We start from the raw sequence: 21,290 nt of genomic DNA on the forward strand, positions 1-21,290 counted from the left end.
ATCCACCGAACCCCCACATCCCTGGACACTAGGGCAATTTAACATGGACAATTCACTGAACCCCCACATCCCTGACACTAGGGCAATTTAACATGGACAATTCACTGAACCCCCACATCCCTGACACTGGGGCAATTTAACATGGACAATTCACTGAACCCCCACATCCCTGACACTGGGGCAATTTAACATGGACAATCCACTGAACCCCCACATCCCTGACACCCGGGGGCAATTTAACATGGACAATTCACTGAACCCCCACATCCCTGACACTGGGGCAATTTAACATGGACAATCCACTGAACCCCCACATCCCTGGACACTAGGGGGCAATTTAACATGGACAATTCACTGAACCCCCACATCCCTGACACTGGGGCAATTTAACATGGACAATCCACCGAACCCCCACATCCCTGGACACTAGGGGGCAATTTAACATGGACAATCCACCGAACCCCCACATCCCTGACACCCGGGGGCAATTTAACATGGACAATTCACTGAACCCCCACATCCCTGACACTGGGGCAATTTAACATGGACAATCCACTGAACCCCCACATCCCTGGACACTAGGGGGCAATTTAACATGGACAATCCACCGAACCCCCACATCCCTGGACACTAGGGGGCAATTTAACATGGACAATCCACCGAACCCCCACATCCCTGACACCCGGGGGCAATTTAACATGGGCAATCCACTGAACCCCCACATACCTGACACCCGGGGGCAATTTAACATGGGCAATCCACTGAACCCCCACATCCCTGGACACTAGGGGGCAATTTAACATGGACAATCCACCGAACCCCCACATCCCTGACACTAGGGGGCAATTTAACATGGACAATCCACCGTACCCCCACATCCCTGACACCCGGGGGCAATTTAACATGGGCAATCCACTGAACCCCCACATCCCTGGACACTAGGGGGCAATTTAACATGGACAATCCACCGAACCCCCACATCCCTGACACCCGGGGGCAATTTAACATGGGCAATCCACCGAACCCCCACATCCCTGGACACTAGGGGGCAATTTAACATGGACAATTCACTGAACCCCCACATCCCTGATACTGGGGCAATTTAACATGGACAATTCACTGAACCCCCACATCCCTGACACTAGGGCAATTTAACATGGACAATCCACTGAACCCCCACATCCCTGGACACTAGGGCAATTTAACATGGACAATTCACTGAACCCCCACATCCCTGATACTGGGGCAATTTAACATGGACAATTCACTGAACCCCCACATCCCTGATACTGGGGCAATTTAACATGGACAATCCACTGAACCCCCACATCCCTGACACTGGGGCAATCCACCGAACCCCCACATCCCTGACACTGGGGCAATTTAACAGGGACAATCCACCGAACCCCCACATCCCTGACACTAGGGCAATTTAACATGGACAATTCACTGAACCCCCACATCCCTGATACTGGGGCAATTTAACATGGACAATTCACTGAACCCCCACATCCCTGATACTGGGGCAATTTAACATGGACAATCCACTGAACCCCCACATCCCTGGACACTAGGGGGCAATTGAACATGGACAATCCACCGAACCCCCACATCCCTGGACACTAGGGGGCAATTTAACATGGACAATCCACCGAACCCCCACATCCCTGACACTAGGGGGCAATTTAACATGGACAATCCACTGAACCCCCACATCCCTGACACTAGGGGGCAAGTTAACATGGATAATCCACTGAACCCCCACATCCCTGGACACTAGGGGGCAAGTTAACATGGACAATCCACTGAACCCCCACATCCCTGACACTAGGGGGCAATTTAACATGGACAATCCACTGAACCCCCACATCCCTGACACTAGGGGGCAATTTAACATGGACAATCCACCGAACCCCCACATCCCTGACACTAGGGGGCAATTTAACATGGGCAATCCACCGAACCCCCACATCCCTGGACACTAGGGGGCAATTTAACATGGACAATCCACCGAACCCCCACATCCCTGGACACTAGGGGGCAATTTAACATGGACAATCCACCGAACCCCCACATCCCTGGACACTAGGGGGCAATTTAACATGGACAATCCACCGAACCCCCACATCCCTGACACCCGGGGGCAATTTAACATGGGCAATCCACCGAACCCCCACATCCCTGACACTGGGGCAATCCACCGAACCCCCACATCCCTGACACCCGGGGGCAATTTAACACGGGCAATCCACCGAACCCCCACATCCCTGACACCCGGGGGCAATTTAACATGGACAATCCACCGAACCCCCACATCCCTGGACACTATGGGGCAATTTAACATGGACAATCCACTGAACCCCCACATCCCTGGACACTATGGGGCAATTTAACACGGGCAATCCACTGAACCCCCACATCCCTGGACACTAGGGGGCAATTTAACATGGACAATACACCGAACCCCCACATCCCTGGACACTATGGGGCAATTTAACATGGACAATCCACTGAACCCCCACATCCCTGACACTGGGGCAATTTAACATGGACAATACACCGAACCCCCACATCCCTGGACACTATGGGGCAATTTAACATGGACAATCCACTGAACCCCCACATCCCTGGACACTATGGGGCAATTTAACATGGACAATCCACTGAACCCCCACATCCCTGGACACTAGGGGGCAATTTAACATGGACAATCCACCGAACCCCCACATCCCTGGACACTATGGGGCAATTTAACATGGACAATCCACTGAACCCCCACATCCCTGGACACTAGGGGGCAATTTAACATGGACAATCCACCGAACCCCCACATCCCTGGACACTATGGGGCAATTTAACATGGACAATCCACCGAACCCCCACATCCCTGACACTGGGGCAATTTAACATGGACAATCCACCGAACCCCCACATCCCTGACACTGGGGCAATTTAACATGGACAATCCACCGAACCCCCACATCCCTGACACCCGGGGGCAATTTAACATGGACAATCCACTGAACCCCCACATCCCTGACACTGGGGCAATTTAACATGGACAATCCACCGTACCCCCACATCCCTGACACTAGGGGGCAATTTAACATGGACAATCCACTGAACCCCCACATCCCTGACACTGGGGCAATTTAACATGGACAATCCACTGAACCCCCACATCCCTGACACTGGGGCAATTTAACATGGACAATCCACTGAACCCCCACATCCCTGGACACTAGGGGGCAATTTAACATGGACAATCCACCGAACCCCCACATCCCTGGACACTAGGGCAATTTAACATGGACAATCCACTGAACCCCCACATCCCTGACACCCGGGGGCAATTTAACATGGACAATCCACTGAACCCCCACATCCCTGGACACTAGGTGGCAATTTAACACGGGCAATACACCGAACCCCCACATCCCTGGACACTAGGGGGTAATTTAACATGGACAATCCACTGAACCCCCACATCCCTGGACACTAGGGGGCAATTTAACATGGACAATCCACCGAACCCCCACATCCCTGGACACTAGGGGGCAATTTAACATGGACAATCCACTGAACCCCCACATCCCTGGACACTAGGGGGCAATTTAACATGGGCAATCCACTGAACCCCCACATCCCTGACACTGGGGCAATTTAACATGGACAATCCACTGAACCCCCACATCCCTGACACTGGGGCAATTTAACATGGACAATCCACTGAACCCCCACATCCCTGGACACTAGGGGGCAATTTAACATGGACAATCCACTGAACCCCCACATCCCTGACACCCGGGGGCAATTTAACATGGGCAATCCACTGAACCCCCACATCCCTGACACTGGGGCAATTTAACATGGACAATCCACTGAACCCCCACATCCCTGACACTGGGGCAATTTAACATGGACAATCCACTGAACCCCCACATCCCTGGACACTAGGGCAATTTAACATGGACAATCCACCGAACCCCCACATCCCTGGACACTAGGGCAATTTAACATGGACAATCCACTGAACCCCCACATCCCTGACACCCGGGGGCAATTTAACATGGACAATCCACTGAACCCCCACATCCCTGACACCCGGGGGCAATTTAACATGGACAATCCACTGAACCCCCACATCCCTGGACACTAGGTGGCAATTTAACACGGGCAATACACCGAACCCCCACATCCCGGGACACTAGGGGGTAATTTAACATGGACAATCCACTGAACCCCCACATCCCTGACACTAGGGGGCAATTTAACATGGACAATCCACCGAACCCCCACATCCCTGGACACTAGGGGGCAATTGAACATGGACAATCCACTGAACCCCCACATCCCTGACACCCGGGGGCAATTTAACATGGACAATCCACCGAACCCCCACATCCCTGGACACTAGGTGGCAATTTAACATGGACAATCCACCGAACCCCCACATCCCTGGACACTAGGTGGCAATTTAACATGGACAATCCACTGAACCCCCACATCCCTGGACACTAGGTGGCAATTTAACATGGACAATCCACTGAACCCCCGCATCCCTGGACACTAGGGCAATTTAACATGGACAATCCACCGAACCCCCACATCCCTGACACCCGGGGGCAAGTTAACATGGACAATCCACTGAACCCCCGCATCCCTGGACACTAGGGCAATTTAACATGGACAATCCACCGAACCCCCACATCCCTGACACCCGGGGGCAATTTAACATGGACAATCCACCGAACCCCCACATCCCTGGACACTAGGGCAATTTAACATGGACAATCCACTGAACCCCCACATCCCTGACACCCGGGGGCAATTTAACATGGACAATCCACCGAACCCCCACATCCCTGACACTAGGGGGCAATTTAACATGGACAATCCACCGAACCCCCACATCCCTGACACCCGGGGGCAATTTAACATGGACAATCCACTGAACCCCCACATCCCTGACACCCGGGGGCAATTTAACATGGATAATCCACCGAACCCCCACATCCCTGACACTAGGGGGTAATTTAACATGGACAATCCACTGAACCCCCACATCCCTGACACTAGGGGGCAATTTAACATGGACAATCCACCGAACCCCCACATCCCTGGACACTAGGGGGCAATTGAACATGGACAATCCACTGAACCCCCACATCCCTGACACCCGGGGGCAATTTAACATGGACAATCCACCGAACCCCCACATCCCTGGACACTAGGTGGCAATTTAACATGGACAATCCACCGAACCCCCACATCCCTGGACACTAGGTGGCAATTTAACATGGACAATCCACTGAACCCCCACATCCCTGGACACTAGGTGGCAATTTAACATGGACAATCCACTGAACCCCCGCATCCCTGGACACTAGGGCAATTTAACATGGACAATCCACTGAACCCCCACATCCCTGACACTGGGGCAATTTAACATGGACAATCCACCGAACCCCCACATCCCTGACACCCGGGGGCAAGTTAACATGGACAATCCACCGAACCCCCACATCCCTGGACACTAGGGCAATTTAACATGGACAATCCACTGAACCCCCACATCCCTGACACTGGGGCAATTTAACATGGACAATCCACCGAACCCCCACATCCCTGACACTAGGGGGCAATTTAACATGGACAATCCACTGAACCCCCACATCCCTGGACACTAGGGGGCAATTTAACATGGACAATCCACCGAACCCCCACATCCCTGACACTAGGGGGCAATTTAACATGGACAATCCACCGAACCCCCACATCCCTGACACTAGGGGGCAATTTAACATGGACAATCCACCGAACCCCCACATCCCTGACACCCGGGGGCAATTTAACATGGACAATCCACCGTACCCACACATCCCTGGACACTAGGGGGCAATTTAACATGGATAATCCACCGAACCCCCACATCCCTGACACCCGGGGGCAATTTAACATGGACAATCCACCGTACCCACACATCCCTGGACACTAGGGGGCAATTTAACATGGACAATTCACTGAACCCCCACATCCCTGGACACTAGGGGGCAATTTAACATGGACAATCCACCGAACCCCCACATCCCTGACACTAGGGGGCAATTTAACATGGACAATCCACCGAACCCCCACATCCCTGACACCCGGGGGCAATTTAACATGGACAATCCACCGTACCCACACATCCCTGGACACTAGGGGGCAATTTAACATGGACAATTCACTGAACCCCCACATCCCTGGACACTAGGGGGCAATTTAACATGGACAATCCACCGAACCCCCACATCCCTGACACTAGGGGGCAATTTAACATGGACAATCCACCGAACCCCCACATCCCTGACACTAGGGGGCAATTTAACATGGACAATCCACCGAACCCCCACATCCCTGACACCCGGGGGCAATTTAACATGGACAATCCACCGTACCCCCACATCCCTGACACCCGGGGGCAATTTAACATGGACAATCCACTGAACCCCCACATCCCTGACACCCGGGGGCAAGTTAACATGGACAATCCACCGTACCCCCACATCCCTGACACCCGGGGGCAATCCACCGAACCCCCACATCTTTGTACGGTACAATGTGAGGTGTTCAACGTTTTAGTTGCTGTGAAATGAAGAGTCTAAAGTTCTTGTTCCTTTTCACCAAACACCATTTATTTCACTTCCACAGCCTCTGCTCAAAACTCTTAACAACACACCGCCTGACAGGGGCCACCTGAAGCCCCTTTACATATCAGTGTCAATTAATGGATACTTAACATAAATGAGACAACTAATTGCAATGTCTCCTAACGCATTCCTTAACATCAGGTCCTGGGAATCTGTCAATATTCAGTCCCAATAAAATCTCCTGCTGCTAATTTCCTTCACGGCTGCTTTCTTCCCGTCCCTTGGATCATTTTGCGTCTCTGCCATTTCTCATTACAAACCCCCCTGGTACAGACCCACCTTGGTCTTGGCGAAACGCTTCCTTTTTCCACCCCGACAGAAGCTGCACAATCCGTTTTGATGCTTTTTGCTCGATTGCCCCACATTCTTTACCGCTTTCTTCTGGTGCTGTTAACTCTCTGCCCCCACCCCCCCCCCACCCCCACCCCCACCACCACCCCCCCCACCCCCACCAGCCCACCCCCCCACCCCCACCCCAGACCCCAGACCCACTCCCCCCACCCCCAGACCCACCCCCCCACCCCCACCCCAGACCCCAGACCCACCCCCACCCCACACCCCCACCCCCACCCCCAGACCCACACCCACCCCCCCACCCCCAGACCCACCCCAGACCCACTCCCCCCACCCCCACACCCACACCCCCACCCCCAGACCCACCCCCACACCCACCCCCACCCCCACCCCACCCACACCCCCACCCCACACCCCCACCCCACACCCCCACCCCACACCCCCACCCCACACCCCCACCCCCACACCCCCACCCACACCCACACCCACACCCACCCCATCCCCACCCCCACCCCCACCCCCACCCCCACCCCCACCCCCACCCCCACCCCCCCACCCCCACCCCCACCCCCACCCCCACCCCCACACCCACCCACACCCCCATACCCACACCCACCCCCACCCCCACCCCCACACCCACCCCCACCCCCACCCCCACCCCCACACCCCCACCCCCACCCCCACAGCCCCATACCCACACCCACCCCCATACCCACACCCACACCCACCCCCAGACCCACACCACCACCCCCACACCACCCCCACCCACACCCCCACACCCACACCCACCCCCACACCCCCACCCCCACCCCCAGACCCACACCCCCACCCACCCACACCCCCACCCCCACCCCCACCCCCAGACCCACACCCCCACCCACCCCCACCCACACCCCCACACCCACACCCACTCCCACACCCACACCCACCCCCACCCCCACACCACCACCCCCACACCACCCCCACACCACCCCCACACCACCCCCCCACACCACCACCCCCACACCACCCCCACCCACACCCCCACACCCACACCCACCCCCACCCCCACACCCCCACCCCCACCCCCACCCCCAGACCCACACCCCCACCCACCCACACCCCCACCCCCACCCCCACCCCCAGACCCACACCCCCACCCACCCCCACCCACACCCCCACACCCACACCCACTCCCACACCCACACCCACCCACACCCCCACACCCACACCCACTCCCACACCCACCCCCACCCCCACACCACCACCCCAACCCCACCCCCACACCACCCCACACCCCCCCACACCCCCACCCACACCCACACCCCCACCCACACCCCTACCCCCACACCCACACCCACCCCTACCCACAGCCCCCCACACCTACCCCCAGACCCACACCCATCCCCACCCACAGCCCCACACCCACACCCACCCCAACCCCACCCCCACCCACAGCCCGACACCCACACCCACCCCCACCCCACCCCCACACCACCACCCCACACCACCCCACACCCCCACACCCACACCCACCCCCACTCCCACACCCATACCCCCACCCCCACCCCCAGACCCACACCCACACCCACACCCACCCCCACCCACAGCCCCACACCCACCCCCACCCCACCCCCACACCCCACCCCAACCCCACCCCCACACCACCCCACACCCCCACCCACACCCCCACCCACACCCCAACCCCACCCCCACACCACCCCACACCCCCACCCACACCCCCACCCACACCCCTACCCCCACACCCACACCCACCCCCACCCACAGCCCCACACCCACCCCCACCCCACCCCCACACCACCCCACACCCCCACCCACACCCCCACCCACACCCCTACCCCCACACCCACACCCACCCCCACCCACAGCCCCACACCACCCCTCACCCCCACCCACACCCCCACCCACACCCCCACCCACACCCCAACTCACACCCCAACTCCCACCCCAACTCCCACCCCCACCCCCAACCCCCACCCACACCCACACCCACACCCCTACCTCCACCCCCACACCCACCCCCACGCCCCCCACCCACCCCCCCACCCCCACAAGCCCACACCCCCACCCCCAGACCCACACCCATCCCCACCCACAGCCCCACCCCCACACCCACCCCCACACCCACCCGAACCCCACCCCCACCCCCACCCACAGCCCCACACCCACCCCCACCCCACCCCCACACCACCCCCCCCACACCACCACCCCCACACCACCACCCCCACACCACCCCCACCCACACCCCCACACCCACACCCACACCCACACCCACACCCCCACCCCCACCCCCACCCCCAGACCCACACCCCCACCCCCACCCCCACCCCCACCCCCAGACCCACACCCCCACCCACCCCCACCCACACCCCCACACCCACTCCCACCCCCACACCACCACCCCCACACCACCACCCCCACACCACCCCCACCCACACCCCCACACCCACACCCACCCCCACACCCACACCCCCACCCCCAGACCCACACCCCCACACACCCCCACCCCCACCCCCACCCCCACCCCCACCCCCACCCCCAGACCCACACCCCCACCCACCCCCACCCCCACCCACACCCACACCCCCACACCCACACCCACACCCACACCCACCCCCACCCACAGCCCCACACCCACACCCACCCCAACCCCACCCCCACCCACAGCCCGACACCCACACCCACCCCCACCCCCACACCACCACCCCCACACCACCCCACACCCCCACCCACACCCCCACACCCACACCCACACCCACCCCCACTCCCACACCCATACCCCCACCCCCACCCCCAGACCCACACCCACACCCACACCCACCCCCACCCACAGCCCCACACCCACCCCCACCCCACCCCCACACCACCACCCCAACCCCACCCCCACACCACCCCACACCCCCACCCACACCCCTACCCCCACACCCACCCCCACCCACAGCCCCACACCCACCCCCACCCCACCCCCACACCACCACCCCAACCCCACCCCCACACCACCCCTCACCCCCACCCACACCCCCACCCACACCCCCACCCACACCCCAACTCCCACCCCCACCCCCAACCCCCACCCACACCCACACCCACACCCCCACCCCTACCCCCACCCCCACACCCACCCCAACGCCCCCCACCCCCACAAGCCCACACCCCCACCCCCACTCCCACCCCCACCACCCCCCCACCCACACCCCCACCCACCCCCACCCACCCCCCCCACACCAACCCCCACCCCCCACACCAACCCCCACCCCCCACACCAACCCCCACCCCCACCTACCACACCCCACCTACCACACCCCACCCACCCCCACACCCACACACCCACACACTCCCACACACACCCACCCCCACCCCCACACCACACCACCCCACCCCCACACCCACCCCCCCGGACCCCCACCACCCCCTCCCCCACCCCACACACCCACCCCCACCCCCACACCTTTTCTGGATTTGTGTTTCAGGTTGTGTACTCTGTGGTTTGGGAATTCTGATGGTGCTGTTAACTCTCTCTGATCCTTCCCCAGAATGCGGGATCTATCTGCATCAGAGAAACAGGAACACAGCAAGCTGCAGAAAGCCATGGAGAAGAAAAACAGTGAGCTGGAAGGCATGAGACAACAGAGGGAGAAGGTGCTGGAGGAGATGAAACTAGCTGAAAAGACCATCGACGAGTTGAAAGAGCAGGTGAGAATGGAGGGAGGGCCTGGGTTGGACATGAGCGAGAGTTTCCAAGCGAGGGCTGGGTTAGACCATAAGACATAGGAGTGGAAGTAAGGCCATTCGGCCCATCGAGTCCACTCCACCATTCAATCATGGCTGATTTCAACTCCATTTACCCGCTCTCTCTCCACAGCCCTTAATTCCTCGAGAAATCAAGAATTTATCAACTTCTGTCTTAAAGACACTCAACGTACCGGCCTCCACCGCCCTCTGTGGCAATGAATTCCACAGACCCACCACTCGCTGGCTGAAGAAATTTCTCCTCATCTCTGTTCTAAAGTGACTCCCTTTTATTCTAAGGCTGTGCCCCCGGGTCCTAGTCTCCCCTGCTAATGGAAACAACTTCCCTACATCCACCCTATCTAAGCCATTCATTATCTTGTAAGTTTCTATTAGATCTCCCCTCAACCTCCTAAACTAATGAATATAATCCCAGGATCCTCAGACGTTCATCGTATGTTAGGCCTACCATTCCTGGGATCATCCGTGTGAATCTCCGCTGGACCCGCTCCAGTGCCAGTATGCCCTTCCTGAGGTGTGGGGCCCAAAATTGCTCACAGTATTCTAAATGGGGCCTAACTAATGCTTTATAAAGCTTCAGATGTACATCCCTGCCTTTATATTCCAAGCCTCTTGAGATAAATGACAACATTGCATTTGCTTTCTTAATTACCGACTCAACCTGCAAGTTTACCTTTGGAGAATCCTGGGCTAGGACTCCCAAGTCCCTTTGCACTTCAACATTATGAATTTTGTCACCGTTTAGAAAATAGTCCACGCCTCTATTCTTTTTTCCAAAGTGCAAGACCTCGCACTTGCCCACGTTGAATTTCATCAGCCATTTCTTGGACCACTCTCCTAAACTGTCTAAATCTTTCTGCAGCCTCCCCACCTCCTCCATACTACCTGCCCCTCCACCTATCTTTGTATCATCGGCAAACTTAGCCAGAATGCCCCCAGTCCCGTCATCTAGATCGTTAATATATAAAGAGAACAGCTGTGGCCCCAACACTGAACCCTGCAGATTTTCCTTGTTCCCTTCGTGAACAGGGGGGTCACAACAGCGATTTTCCAATCCTCTGGGACTTTCCCTGACTCAGTGACCTTTGAAAGATCACAACTAACGCCTCCACTATTTCTTCAGCTATCTCCTTTAGAACTCTAGGATGTAGCTCATCTGGGCCCGGAGATTTATCAATTTTTAGACCTCTTAGTTTCTCTAGCACTTTCTCCTTTGTGATGGCTACCATATTCAACTCTGCCCCCTGACTCTCCGGAATTGTTGGGATATTACTCATGTCTTCTACTGTGAAGACTGACGCAAAGTACTTATTTAGTTCCTCAGCTATTTCCTTGTCTCCCATCACTAGATTACCAGCATCATTTTGGAGCGGCCCAATGTCTACTTTTGCCTCCCGTTTGTTTTTAATGTATTTAAAGAAACTTTTACTATCATTCCTAATGTTACTGGCTAGCCTACCTTCATAACTGATCCTCTCTTTCCTTATTTCTCTCTTTGTTATCCTCTGTTTGTTTTTGTAGCCTTCCCAATCTTCTGACTTCCCACTACTCTTTGCCACATTATAGGCTTTCTCTTTTGCTTTGATGCATTCCCTAACTTCCTTTGTCAGCCATGGCTGCCTAATCCCCCCTCTGATAACCTTTCTTTTCTTTGGGATGAACCTCTGTACTGTGTCCTCAATTACTCCCAGAAACTCCTGCCATTGCTGTTCTACTGTCTTTCCCACTAGGCTCTGCTCCCAGTCGATTTTCGTCAGTTCCTCCCTCATGCCCCTGTAGTTACCTTTATTTAACTGTAACACCTTTACATCTGATTCTACCTTCTTTCTTTCAAATTGGAGATTGAATTCTACCATATTATGATCACTGCCTCCGAAGTGTTCCCTTACTTTAAGATCTTTAATCAAGTCTGGTTCATTACATAACACTAAGTCCAGAATGGCCTGTTCCCTCGTGGGCTCCATCACAAGCTGTTCCAAAAAGCCCTCCTGTAAACATTCAATGAATTCCCTTTCCTTGGGTCCACTGGCAGCATTATTTACCCAGTCCACCTGCATATTGAAGTCCCCCATGATCACTGTGACCTTGCCTTTCTGACATGCCCTTTCTATTTTGTGGTGCATTTTGTGCCCCCGGTCCTGACCACTGTACATAACTCCCATTATGTTTTTTTTGCCTTTGTGGTTCCTCAACTCTACCCACACAGACTCCACATCATCTGACCCTATGTCGTTTAGTGCTATTGATTTAATTTAATTCCTAATTAACAAGGCAACCCCGCCCCCTCTGCCCACCTCTCTGTCTTTTCAATAGGTTGTGAATCCCTGGATGTTTAAATGCCAGTCCTGAACCCCCTGCAACCACGTCTCTGTGATGCCTACCACATCATACCTGCCAGTCACAACCTGGGCCACAAGCTCATCTACCTTGTTCCGTACACTGCGCGCATTTAAATATAGCACCTTTAATTCTCTATTGACCGTCCCTTTTTGTTTTCTTAGTGTGGTGGACCTTGGTTTACTGAGCCTTTCCATACACTGTGTCATATTTTGTGGGATGGGGACTATCGTAACCTCTCCTGAGTTCTGTCTTTTCGTGCTTTTTTGTATTCCTAAGCAGCTACGCTTCCCACTGATTACTTCACCTCGTGGTTCCCTGACTTTCCCTTCCCCCCCCCCCCCCCCCCCCCCCCCCATCTCTAGTTTAAAGTCCTATTGACCACCCTATTTACTCTTTTCGCCAGAAAACTGGTCCCAGCTCGGTTCAGGTGGAGACCATCCCAACGGTATAGGTCCCCCCGCCCCAAAACTGATGCCAGTGTCCCATGAAAAGGAACCCCTCTTTCCCACACCACTCTTTCAGCCACGTGTTAACTTCCCTTATTCTTGCCTCCCTATGCCAATTTGCACGTGGCTCGGGCAGTAATCCGGAGATTATGACCCTTGAGGACCTGTTTTTTAATTTGAATCCTAGCTCTTTATAATCTCTAAACAGGTCCTCTTTCCTAGACTTGCCTATGTTGTTGGTACCGACATGGACCACAACAACTGGATCCTCCCCCTCCCTCTCCAGTATCCTTTCAAGCCGGTCAGAGATGTCCCGCACCCTAGCACCGGGCAGGCAACATACCATGCGGGACTCTTTATCCTGCTCACAAAGGATACTATCTATCCCCCTGATAATAGAATCCCCTACAACTACAACTTGCCTATTTACTTACTCCCCCTTGTTTGGTGTCTTTTATACACAAAAATTTGGTTCCAACTCCATCTACAAGTTTGCTGACGATACGACCATAGTGGGCCGGATCTCGAATAACGATGAGTCAGAATACAGGAGGGAGATAGAGAACCTAGTGGAGTGGTGTAGCGACAACAATCTCTCCCTCAATGTCAGCAACACTAAAGAGCTGGTCATTGACTTCAGGAAGCAAAGTACTGTACACACCCCTGTCAGCATCAACGGGGCCGAGGTGGAGATGGTTAGCAGTTTCAAATTCCTAGGGGTGCACATCTCCAAAAATCTGTCCTGGTCCACCCACGTCAACGCTCCCACCAAGAAAGCACAACAGCACCTATACTTCCTCAGGAAACTAAGGAAATTCGGCATGTCCACATTGACTCTTACCAACTTTTACAGATGCACCATAGAAAGCATCCTATCGGGCTGCATCACAGCCTGGTATGGCAACTGCTCGGCCCAGGACCGCAAGAAACTTCAGAGAGTCGTGAACACCGCCCAGTCCATCACACGAACCTGCCTCCCATCCATTGACTCCATCTACACCTCCCGCTGCCTGGGGAAAGCGGGCAGTATAATCAAAGATCCCTCCCACCCGGCTTACTCACTCTTCCAACTTCTTCCATTGGGGAGAACATGCATGAACAGAAACAAGAAACAGCTGAAAGATCCTCCTCTGGACTCAACTGATCTGCTCACATCTGCTCCAGATGCTTCACCCAATGTCTGTCTATGTATTATATTAAAACATTATTTTATTCTCCTTTTTCACATTTTCTCCCAAATTTACACCCACCAACAATAAACAATAATCAGTAACGAATGTAATGTCAATCCCCATATCAACAACAACGGCCCCATCCTCCCACCAAACCCCAGACATTAGCCCGCATGTTAACATAAACAAATAACAAAAAGGAATCAGGAATCGCCCATAGTCACCAATAACACACAGCCCCTCTCCCCTCACCCCCTCCCAGCCCCCCTCCCCCAATCCTCCCAGCCCCCCTCCCCCCAACCCTCCCAGCCCCCCTCCCCCCAACCCTCCCAGCCCCCCTCCCCCCAACCCTCCCAGCCCCCCTCCCCCCAACCCTCCCAGCCCCCCTCCCCCCAACCCTCCCAGCCCCCCCTCCCCCCAACCCTCCCAGCCCCCCTCCCCCCAACCCTCCCAGCCCCCCTCCCCCCAACCCTCCCAGCCCCCCTCCCCCCAACCCTCCCAGGGCCCCTCCCCCCAACCCTCCCAGCCCCCCTCCCCCCAACCCTCCCAGCCCCCCCCTAATGTTCGATGTGATCCAATTCTCGAACGTGCACAATGAATAACGCCCATGAATTTTACTCAGAGTGGTTAGGGTGTGGAATGGACTGCCTGCTGTGATAGTGGAGTCGGACACTTTAGGAACTTTCAAGCGGTTATTGGATAGGCACATGGAGCACACCAGAATGACAAGGAGTGGGAATGCTCGGCACAACATCGAGGGCCGAAGGGCCTGTTCTATGCTGTACTGTTCTATGTTCTATGAATTGCAGAACCGCTCCATCCTTCCCCTCAGTTCAAATTTAACCTTTTCAAGAGTCAGGAATTCCAGCAGATCCCCCCGCCACACCAGGGCACAGGATGGAGAGGTTGATCTCCACCCTAACGGGATCTGCCTTCGGGCGGATCAACGAGGCGCTCCAACCGTTTCCAACCCCGGCTGGTCCGACACCCCGAATACGGCCTCCCGAGGGGCCGGGTTCAGTTTCCCGTGCACCACTTTAGAGATTAGCCTAAAAACCTCCTTCCAGTAATCCTCCAGCTTCGGACAGGACCAAAACATATGAATGTAGTTTGCGGGGACCCCCCGCAACGTTCACACACATCTTCTACCCCCTCAAAGAGCCGGCTCATCCTCGACCTTGTGAGGTGTGCTCTATATACCACCTTCAGCTGTATCAGTCCCAATCTCGCGCACGAGGTGGCGGTGTTCACTCTCCAGAGCACCTCACACCAGAACCCCTCCTCCACACCCTCTCCCAACTCTTCCTCCCGCTTTGCTTTGATCCCTTCCAGTGGTGCCTTCTCCTCTTCCAAAATAGCCCCGTAAACCGCCGATACTACCCCCTTCTCCAGTCCCCTTGTCGTCAGCACCTCCTCCAGCAATGTGGAGGCCGGCTCCACCGGGAAGCTCTGTATCTCCTTCCTGGCAAAGTCTCGAACCTGCATGTATCTAAACATTTTCCCTTGCTCCAGCCCATACTTCGCTTCCAGCTCCTTCAATCCTGCAAACCGACCCCTAAGAAGCAAATCTTTTAGTGTCTTAATCCCCTCCTCCTCCCATTTCCTAAAATTTCCATCCCACTTCCCTGTCTCAAATCTGTGGTTCCCCCGAATCGGCATTTCCTTTGACCCTGCCCCAACCCAAAGTGTTGGCGAAACTGCCTCCAAATTCTCAATGACGCTATTATTAGGGGCTGGTTTAGCACACAGGGCTAAATCGCTGGCTTTGAAAGCAGACCAAGGCAGGCCAGCAGCACGGTTCAATTCTCGTAACAGCCTCCCCGAACAGGCGCCGGAATGTGGCGACTAGGGGCTTTTCACAGTAACTTCATTTGAAGCCTACTTGTGACAATAAGCGATTTTCATTTCATTTCATTATTACCGGACTCCCTGAGTACCTCCCCGGGGCCGTTGGGAGCGGCGCTGTTGCTAGCGCTTTCAATCCCGCCCCCCTACCCCTGTGTCTATGTATTTAACCTGGTGTTGTAAGACTTTCTATGTATTTACAGTGTGTATTTATGCATGATGTTGTTTTCATCAATGGAATGATCTGTCTGGACTTGTACGCCGAACAATACTTTTCACTATCTCACTACACGTAATAATAAACAAATCCAATCCACCCCCCAACCCCGCTTCCACTCTTTGTCCTCCCTTTTGCTGCCCCTCCCTCTTGCCTCCCTCTCGCCTCCCTCTCTGACCCTGTCCTTTCTGTCAATCTGCCCCCTCTCTCCCTCTACCACCTCTCTCCCACCTATCTCACTGCTGCCCTCTGCTGATGCCCTTCCCCACACCTCCCTCTTACATTGGCAGCCCTCCTTTCTCTAGCAGTCTAACTCCATCCTCCATCCCCTTCTCCACTCCCTCCCTCTCAGCCTCATCCTGTTCTGGCTCCTGGTTATCGTCAGAATGACCTCTGCTTTGGTGTTTGATAGGTTGATGCTGCATTGGGAGCAGAGGAAATGGTGGAGACATTGACCGAATGGAATCTGGATCTGGAGGAGAAAGTTCGTCAGCTGCGGGAAACAGTCAGTGATCTGGTAAGGAACGACCAGGCTGAGGGCCGGGGGTCAAGGGCTGAGGGCCGGGGGTCAAGGGCTGAGGGCCGGGGGTCAAGGGCTGAGGGCCGGGGGTCAAGGGCTGAGGGCCGGGGGTCAAGGGCTGAGGGCCGGGGGTCAAGGGCCGGGGGGTCAAGGGCTGAGGGCCGGGGGTCAAGGGCTGAGGGCCGGGGGTCAAGGGCTGAGGGCCGGGGGTTGACGCGTTGCAGACTGGGGTCACCGAAGGAATGGGGTCACGGTATTTATTGCCTCTCCTGTATAATCAGGGATGACCAATGATCACCCTGTCTCTCATGTTTTCTAGGAAGCCATTAATGAAATGAATGACGAGTTGCAGGAGAATTCGCGGGAAACGGAGCTGGAGTTAAGGGAACAGCTCGATCTGGCAGGTGCTCGAGTTCGCGAGGCAGAGAAACGTGTTGAAGCTGCTCAGGAGACTGTGGCTGATTATCAACAAACCATTAAAAAATATCGGGAACTAACCTCTCATCTCCAGGTAACATTAAAAAACCCTTCAAACTGTTCCACCCCCAATAAACTGTTCCATCCCCAATAAACTGTTCCGCCCCCAATAAACTGTTCCGCCCCCAATAAACTGTTCCACCCCCAATAAACTGTTCCATCCCCAATAAACTGTTCCATCCCCAATAAACTGTTCCACCCCCAATAAACTGTTCCACCCCCAATAAACTGTTCCACCCCCAATAAACTGTTCCATCCCCAATAAACTGTTCCATCCCCAATAAACTGTTCCACCCCCAATAAACTGTTCCACCCCCAATAAACTGTTCCACCCCCAATAAACTGTTCCACCCCCAATAAACTGTTCCACCCCCAATAAACTGTTCCACCCCCAATAAACTGTTCCACCCCCCAATAAACTGTTCCATCCCCAATAAACTGTTCCATCCCCAATAAACTGTTCCATCCCCAATAAACTGTTCCACCCCCAATAAACTGTTCCATCCCCAATAAACTGTTCCATCCCCAATAAACTGTTCCACCCCCAATAAACTGTTACACCCCCAATAAACTGTTCCACCCCCCAATAAACTGTTCCACCCCCAATAAACTGTTCCATCCCCAATAAACTGTTCCACCCCCAATAAACTGTTCCACCCCCAATAAACTGTTCCACCCCCAATAAACTGTTCCACCCCCAATAAACTGTTCCATCCCCAATAAACTGTTCCACCCCCAATAAACTGTTCCACCCCCAATAAACTGTTCCACCCCCAATAAACTGTTCCACCCCCAATAAACTGTTCCATCCCAATAAACTGTTCCACCCCCAATAAACTGTTCCACCCCCAATAAACTGTTCCACCCCCAATAAACTGTTCCACCCCCAATAAACTGTTCCACCCCCAATAAACTGTTCCACCCCAATAAACTGTTCCACCCCCAATAAACTGTTCCACCCCCAATAAACTGTTCCACCCCCAATAAACTGTTACACCCCCAATAAACTGTTACACCCCCAATAAACTGTTCCACCCCCAATAAACTGTTCCACCCCCAATAAACTGTTCCACCCCCAATAAACTGTTCCACCCCCAATAAACTGTTCCACCCCCAATAAACTGTTCCACCCCCAATAAACTGTTCCACCCCCAATAAACTGTTCCACCCCCAATAAACTGTTCCACCCCCAATAAACTGTTCCACCCCCAATAAACTGTTCCACCCCCAATAAACTGTTCCATCCCCAATAAACTGTTCCACCCCCAATAAACTGTTCCACCCCCAATAAACTGTTCCACCCCCAATAAACTGTTCCACCCCCAATAAACTGTTCCACCCCCAATAAACTGTTCCACCCCCAATAAACTGTTCCACCCCCAATAAACTGTTCCACCCCCAATAAACTTCCACCCCCAATAAACTGTTCCACCCCCAATAAACTTCCACCCCCAATAAACTGTTACACCCCCAATAAACTGTTACACCCCCAATAAACTGTTACACCCCCAATAAACTGTTACACCCCCCAATAAACTGTTACACCCCCAATAAACTGTTACACCCCCAATAAACTGTTCCATCCCCAATAAACTGTTACACCCCCAATAAACTGTTCCACCCCCAATAAACTGTTCCATCCCCAATAAACTGTTCCACCCCCAATAAACTGTTCCATCCCCAATAAACTGTTACACCCCCAATAAACTGTTACACCCCCAATAAACTGTTCCACCCCCAATAAACTGTTCCACCCCCAATAAACTGTTCCACCCCCAATAAACTGTTCCATCCCCAATAAACTGTTCCATCCCCAATAAACTGTTCCACCCCCAATAAACTGTTCCACCCCCAATCAACTGTTCCACCCCCAATCAACTGTTCCATCCCCAATAAACTGTTCCATCCCCAATAAACTGTTCCATCCCCAATAAACTGTTCCATCCCCAATAAACTGTTCCATCCCCAATAAACTGTTCCATCCCCAATAAACTGTTCCATCCCCAATAAACTGTTACACCCCCAATAAACTGTTACCCCCCCAATAAACCATCCCCATCCCCAACCCTGGCCCTCTTGGCCACGCTGACCCTTGGCCACGCTGACCCTTGGCCACGCTGACCCTGGGGCCACGCTGACCCTGGGCCCCGCTGACCCTGGGCCCCGCTGACCCTGTGCCCCCGCTGACCCTGTGCCCCCGCTGACCCTGTGGCCACGCTGACCCTGTGCCCCCGCTGACCCTGTGCCCCCGCTGACCCTGTGCCCCCGCTGACCCTGTGCCCCCGCTGACCCTGTGCCCCCGCTGACCCTGTGCCCCCGCTGACCCTGTGCCCCCGCTGACCCTGTGCCCCCGCTGACCCTGTGCCCCCGCTGACCCTGTGCCCCCGCTGACCCTGTGCCCCCGCTGACCCTGTGCCCCCGCTGACCCTGTGCCCCCCGCTGACCCTGTGCCCCCGCTGACCCTGTGCCCCCGCTGACCCCTGTGCCCCCGCTGACCCTGTGCCCCCGCTGACCCTGTGCCCCCGCTGACCCTGTGCCCCCGCTGACCCTGTGGCCACGCTGACCCTGGGCCCCGCTGACCCTGTGCCCCCGCTGACCCTGTGCACCCGCAGACCCTGTGCGTATTCCCCCTCTTCCCCCCCCCCCCCCACGCCATGTACAGTGCCCAGCCTGACCCCTGACCCTGTGCTCTGATTACAGGATGTGAACCGGGAGCTGATGAGCCAGCAGGAGGCCTCAGCAGAGAGAGAGCAGCAACCTCCACCTGAAATCATCGACTTCAAAATCAAATTTGCCGAGACGAAAGCTCACGCCAAGGTATCGTGTGGGCGGGTGTGGGGAGGGTGGGGGGGAGGGTGGGGGGCGGGTGTGGGGAGGGTGTGGGGCGGGTGTGGGGCGGGTGTGGGGCGGGTGTGGGGCGGGTGGGGGGCGGGTGTGGGGCGGGTGTGGGGGGGCGGGTGTGGGGAGGGTGTGGGGCTTGGTGGGGGGCGGGTGGGGGGAGGGTGTGGGGAGGGTGGGGGGGAGGGTGTGGGGCTTGGTGGGGGGCGGGTGGGGGGCGGGTGGGGGGGAGGGTGTGGGGTGGGTGGGGGGGCGGGTGTGGGGCGGGTGTGGCAGGAAGAGAGAGGCCTGCATGGGCTTGGAGAGCTCGGACTGATGAACTGCTTCCAAGGCCCACACTTTACAATAAATGTGAGAAACTAGAGAGAGCGCAGGAACTATTCCCAGGAATACTTCACCATGAGGAACTTTGTAGAAAGATTCGAGAACTGGGACTGATCTTGGAGAAGATTGAGAGGGTGTTAATACAAGTGGTCAAAACGATAGAGGGTTTTGGGGAAGGATCAGTGACTGGAGCAGGATATGTACGGAGGTTGATAACAGAACCAGACGTGATAGAGGAAACAATTATTTTCTCACTCCGTGTGTTTGGAACACGGCCGCAGGAGTGGACCATTCGGCCCCTTGACCCTGGCCACAATTTAACCACGTCATGGCTGGTGCTCAATGCTATATTTCCACGCTGACCTGAGTTGTCAC

General features: G+C 55.4%; 1 protein-coding gene across 4 annotated transcripts in view; it reads left to right on the forward strand.

Annotated features, from left to right (window-relative positions):
* The window catches only part of LOC140409375 (dynactin subunit 1-like), a 276,463-nt gene that overhangs the window by 171,569 nt on the left and 83,604 nt on the right, over positions 1 to 21,290 (forward strand). For all 4 annotated transcript variants that reach the window (XM_072497822.1, XM_072497823.1, XM_072497824.1 and 1 more), the window contains 4 exons: positions 10,520 to 10,679; positions 17,169 to 17,273; positions 17,596 to 17,787; positions 20,454 to 20,570. In XM_072497822.1, coding sequence (XP_072353923.1) covers positions 10,520 to 10,679; positions 17,169 to 17,273; positions 17,596 to 17,787; positions 20,454 to 20,570 — 574 coding nt within the window. The remainder of the gene's footprint in view (positions 1 to 10,519; positions 10,680 to 17,168; positions 17,274 to 17,595; positions 17,788 to 20,453; positions 20,571 to 21,290) is intronic.

Source organism: Scyliorhinus torazame, chromosome 3 (genome assembly GCF_047496885.1).
Source record: "Scyliorhinus torazame isolate Kashiwa2021f chromosome 3, sScyTor2.1, whole genome shotgun sequence".
Classification (NCBI taxonomy): domain Eukaryota; kingdom Metazoa; phylum Chordata; class Chondrichthyes; order Carcharhiniformes; family Scyliorhinidae; genus Scyliorhinus; species Scyliorhinus torazame.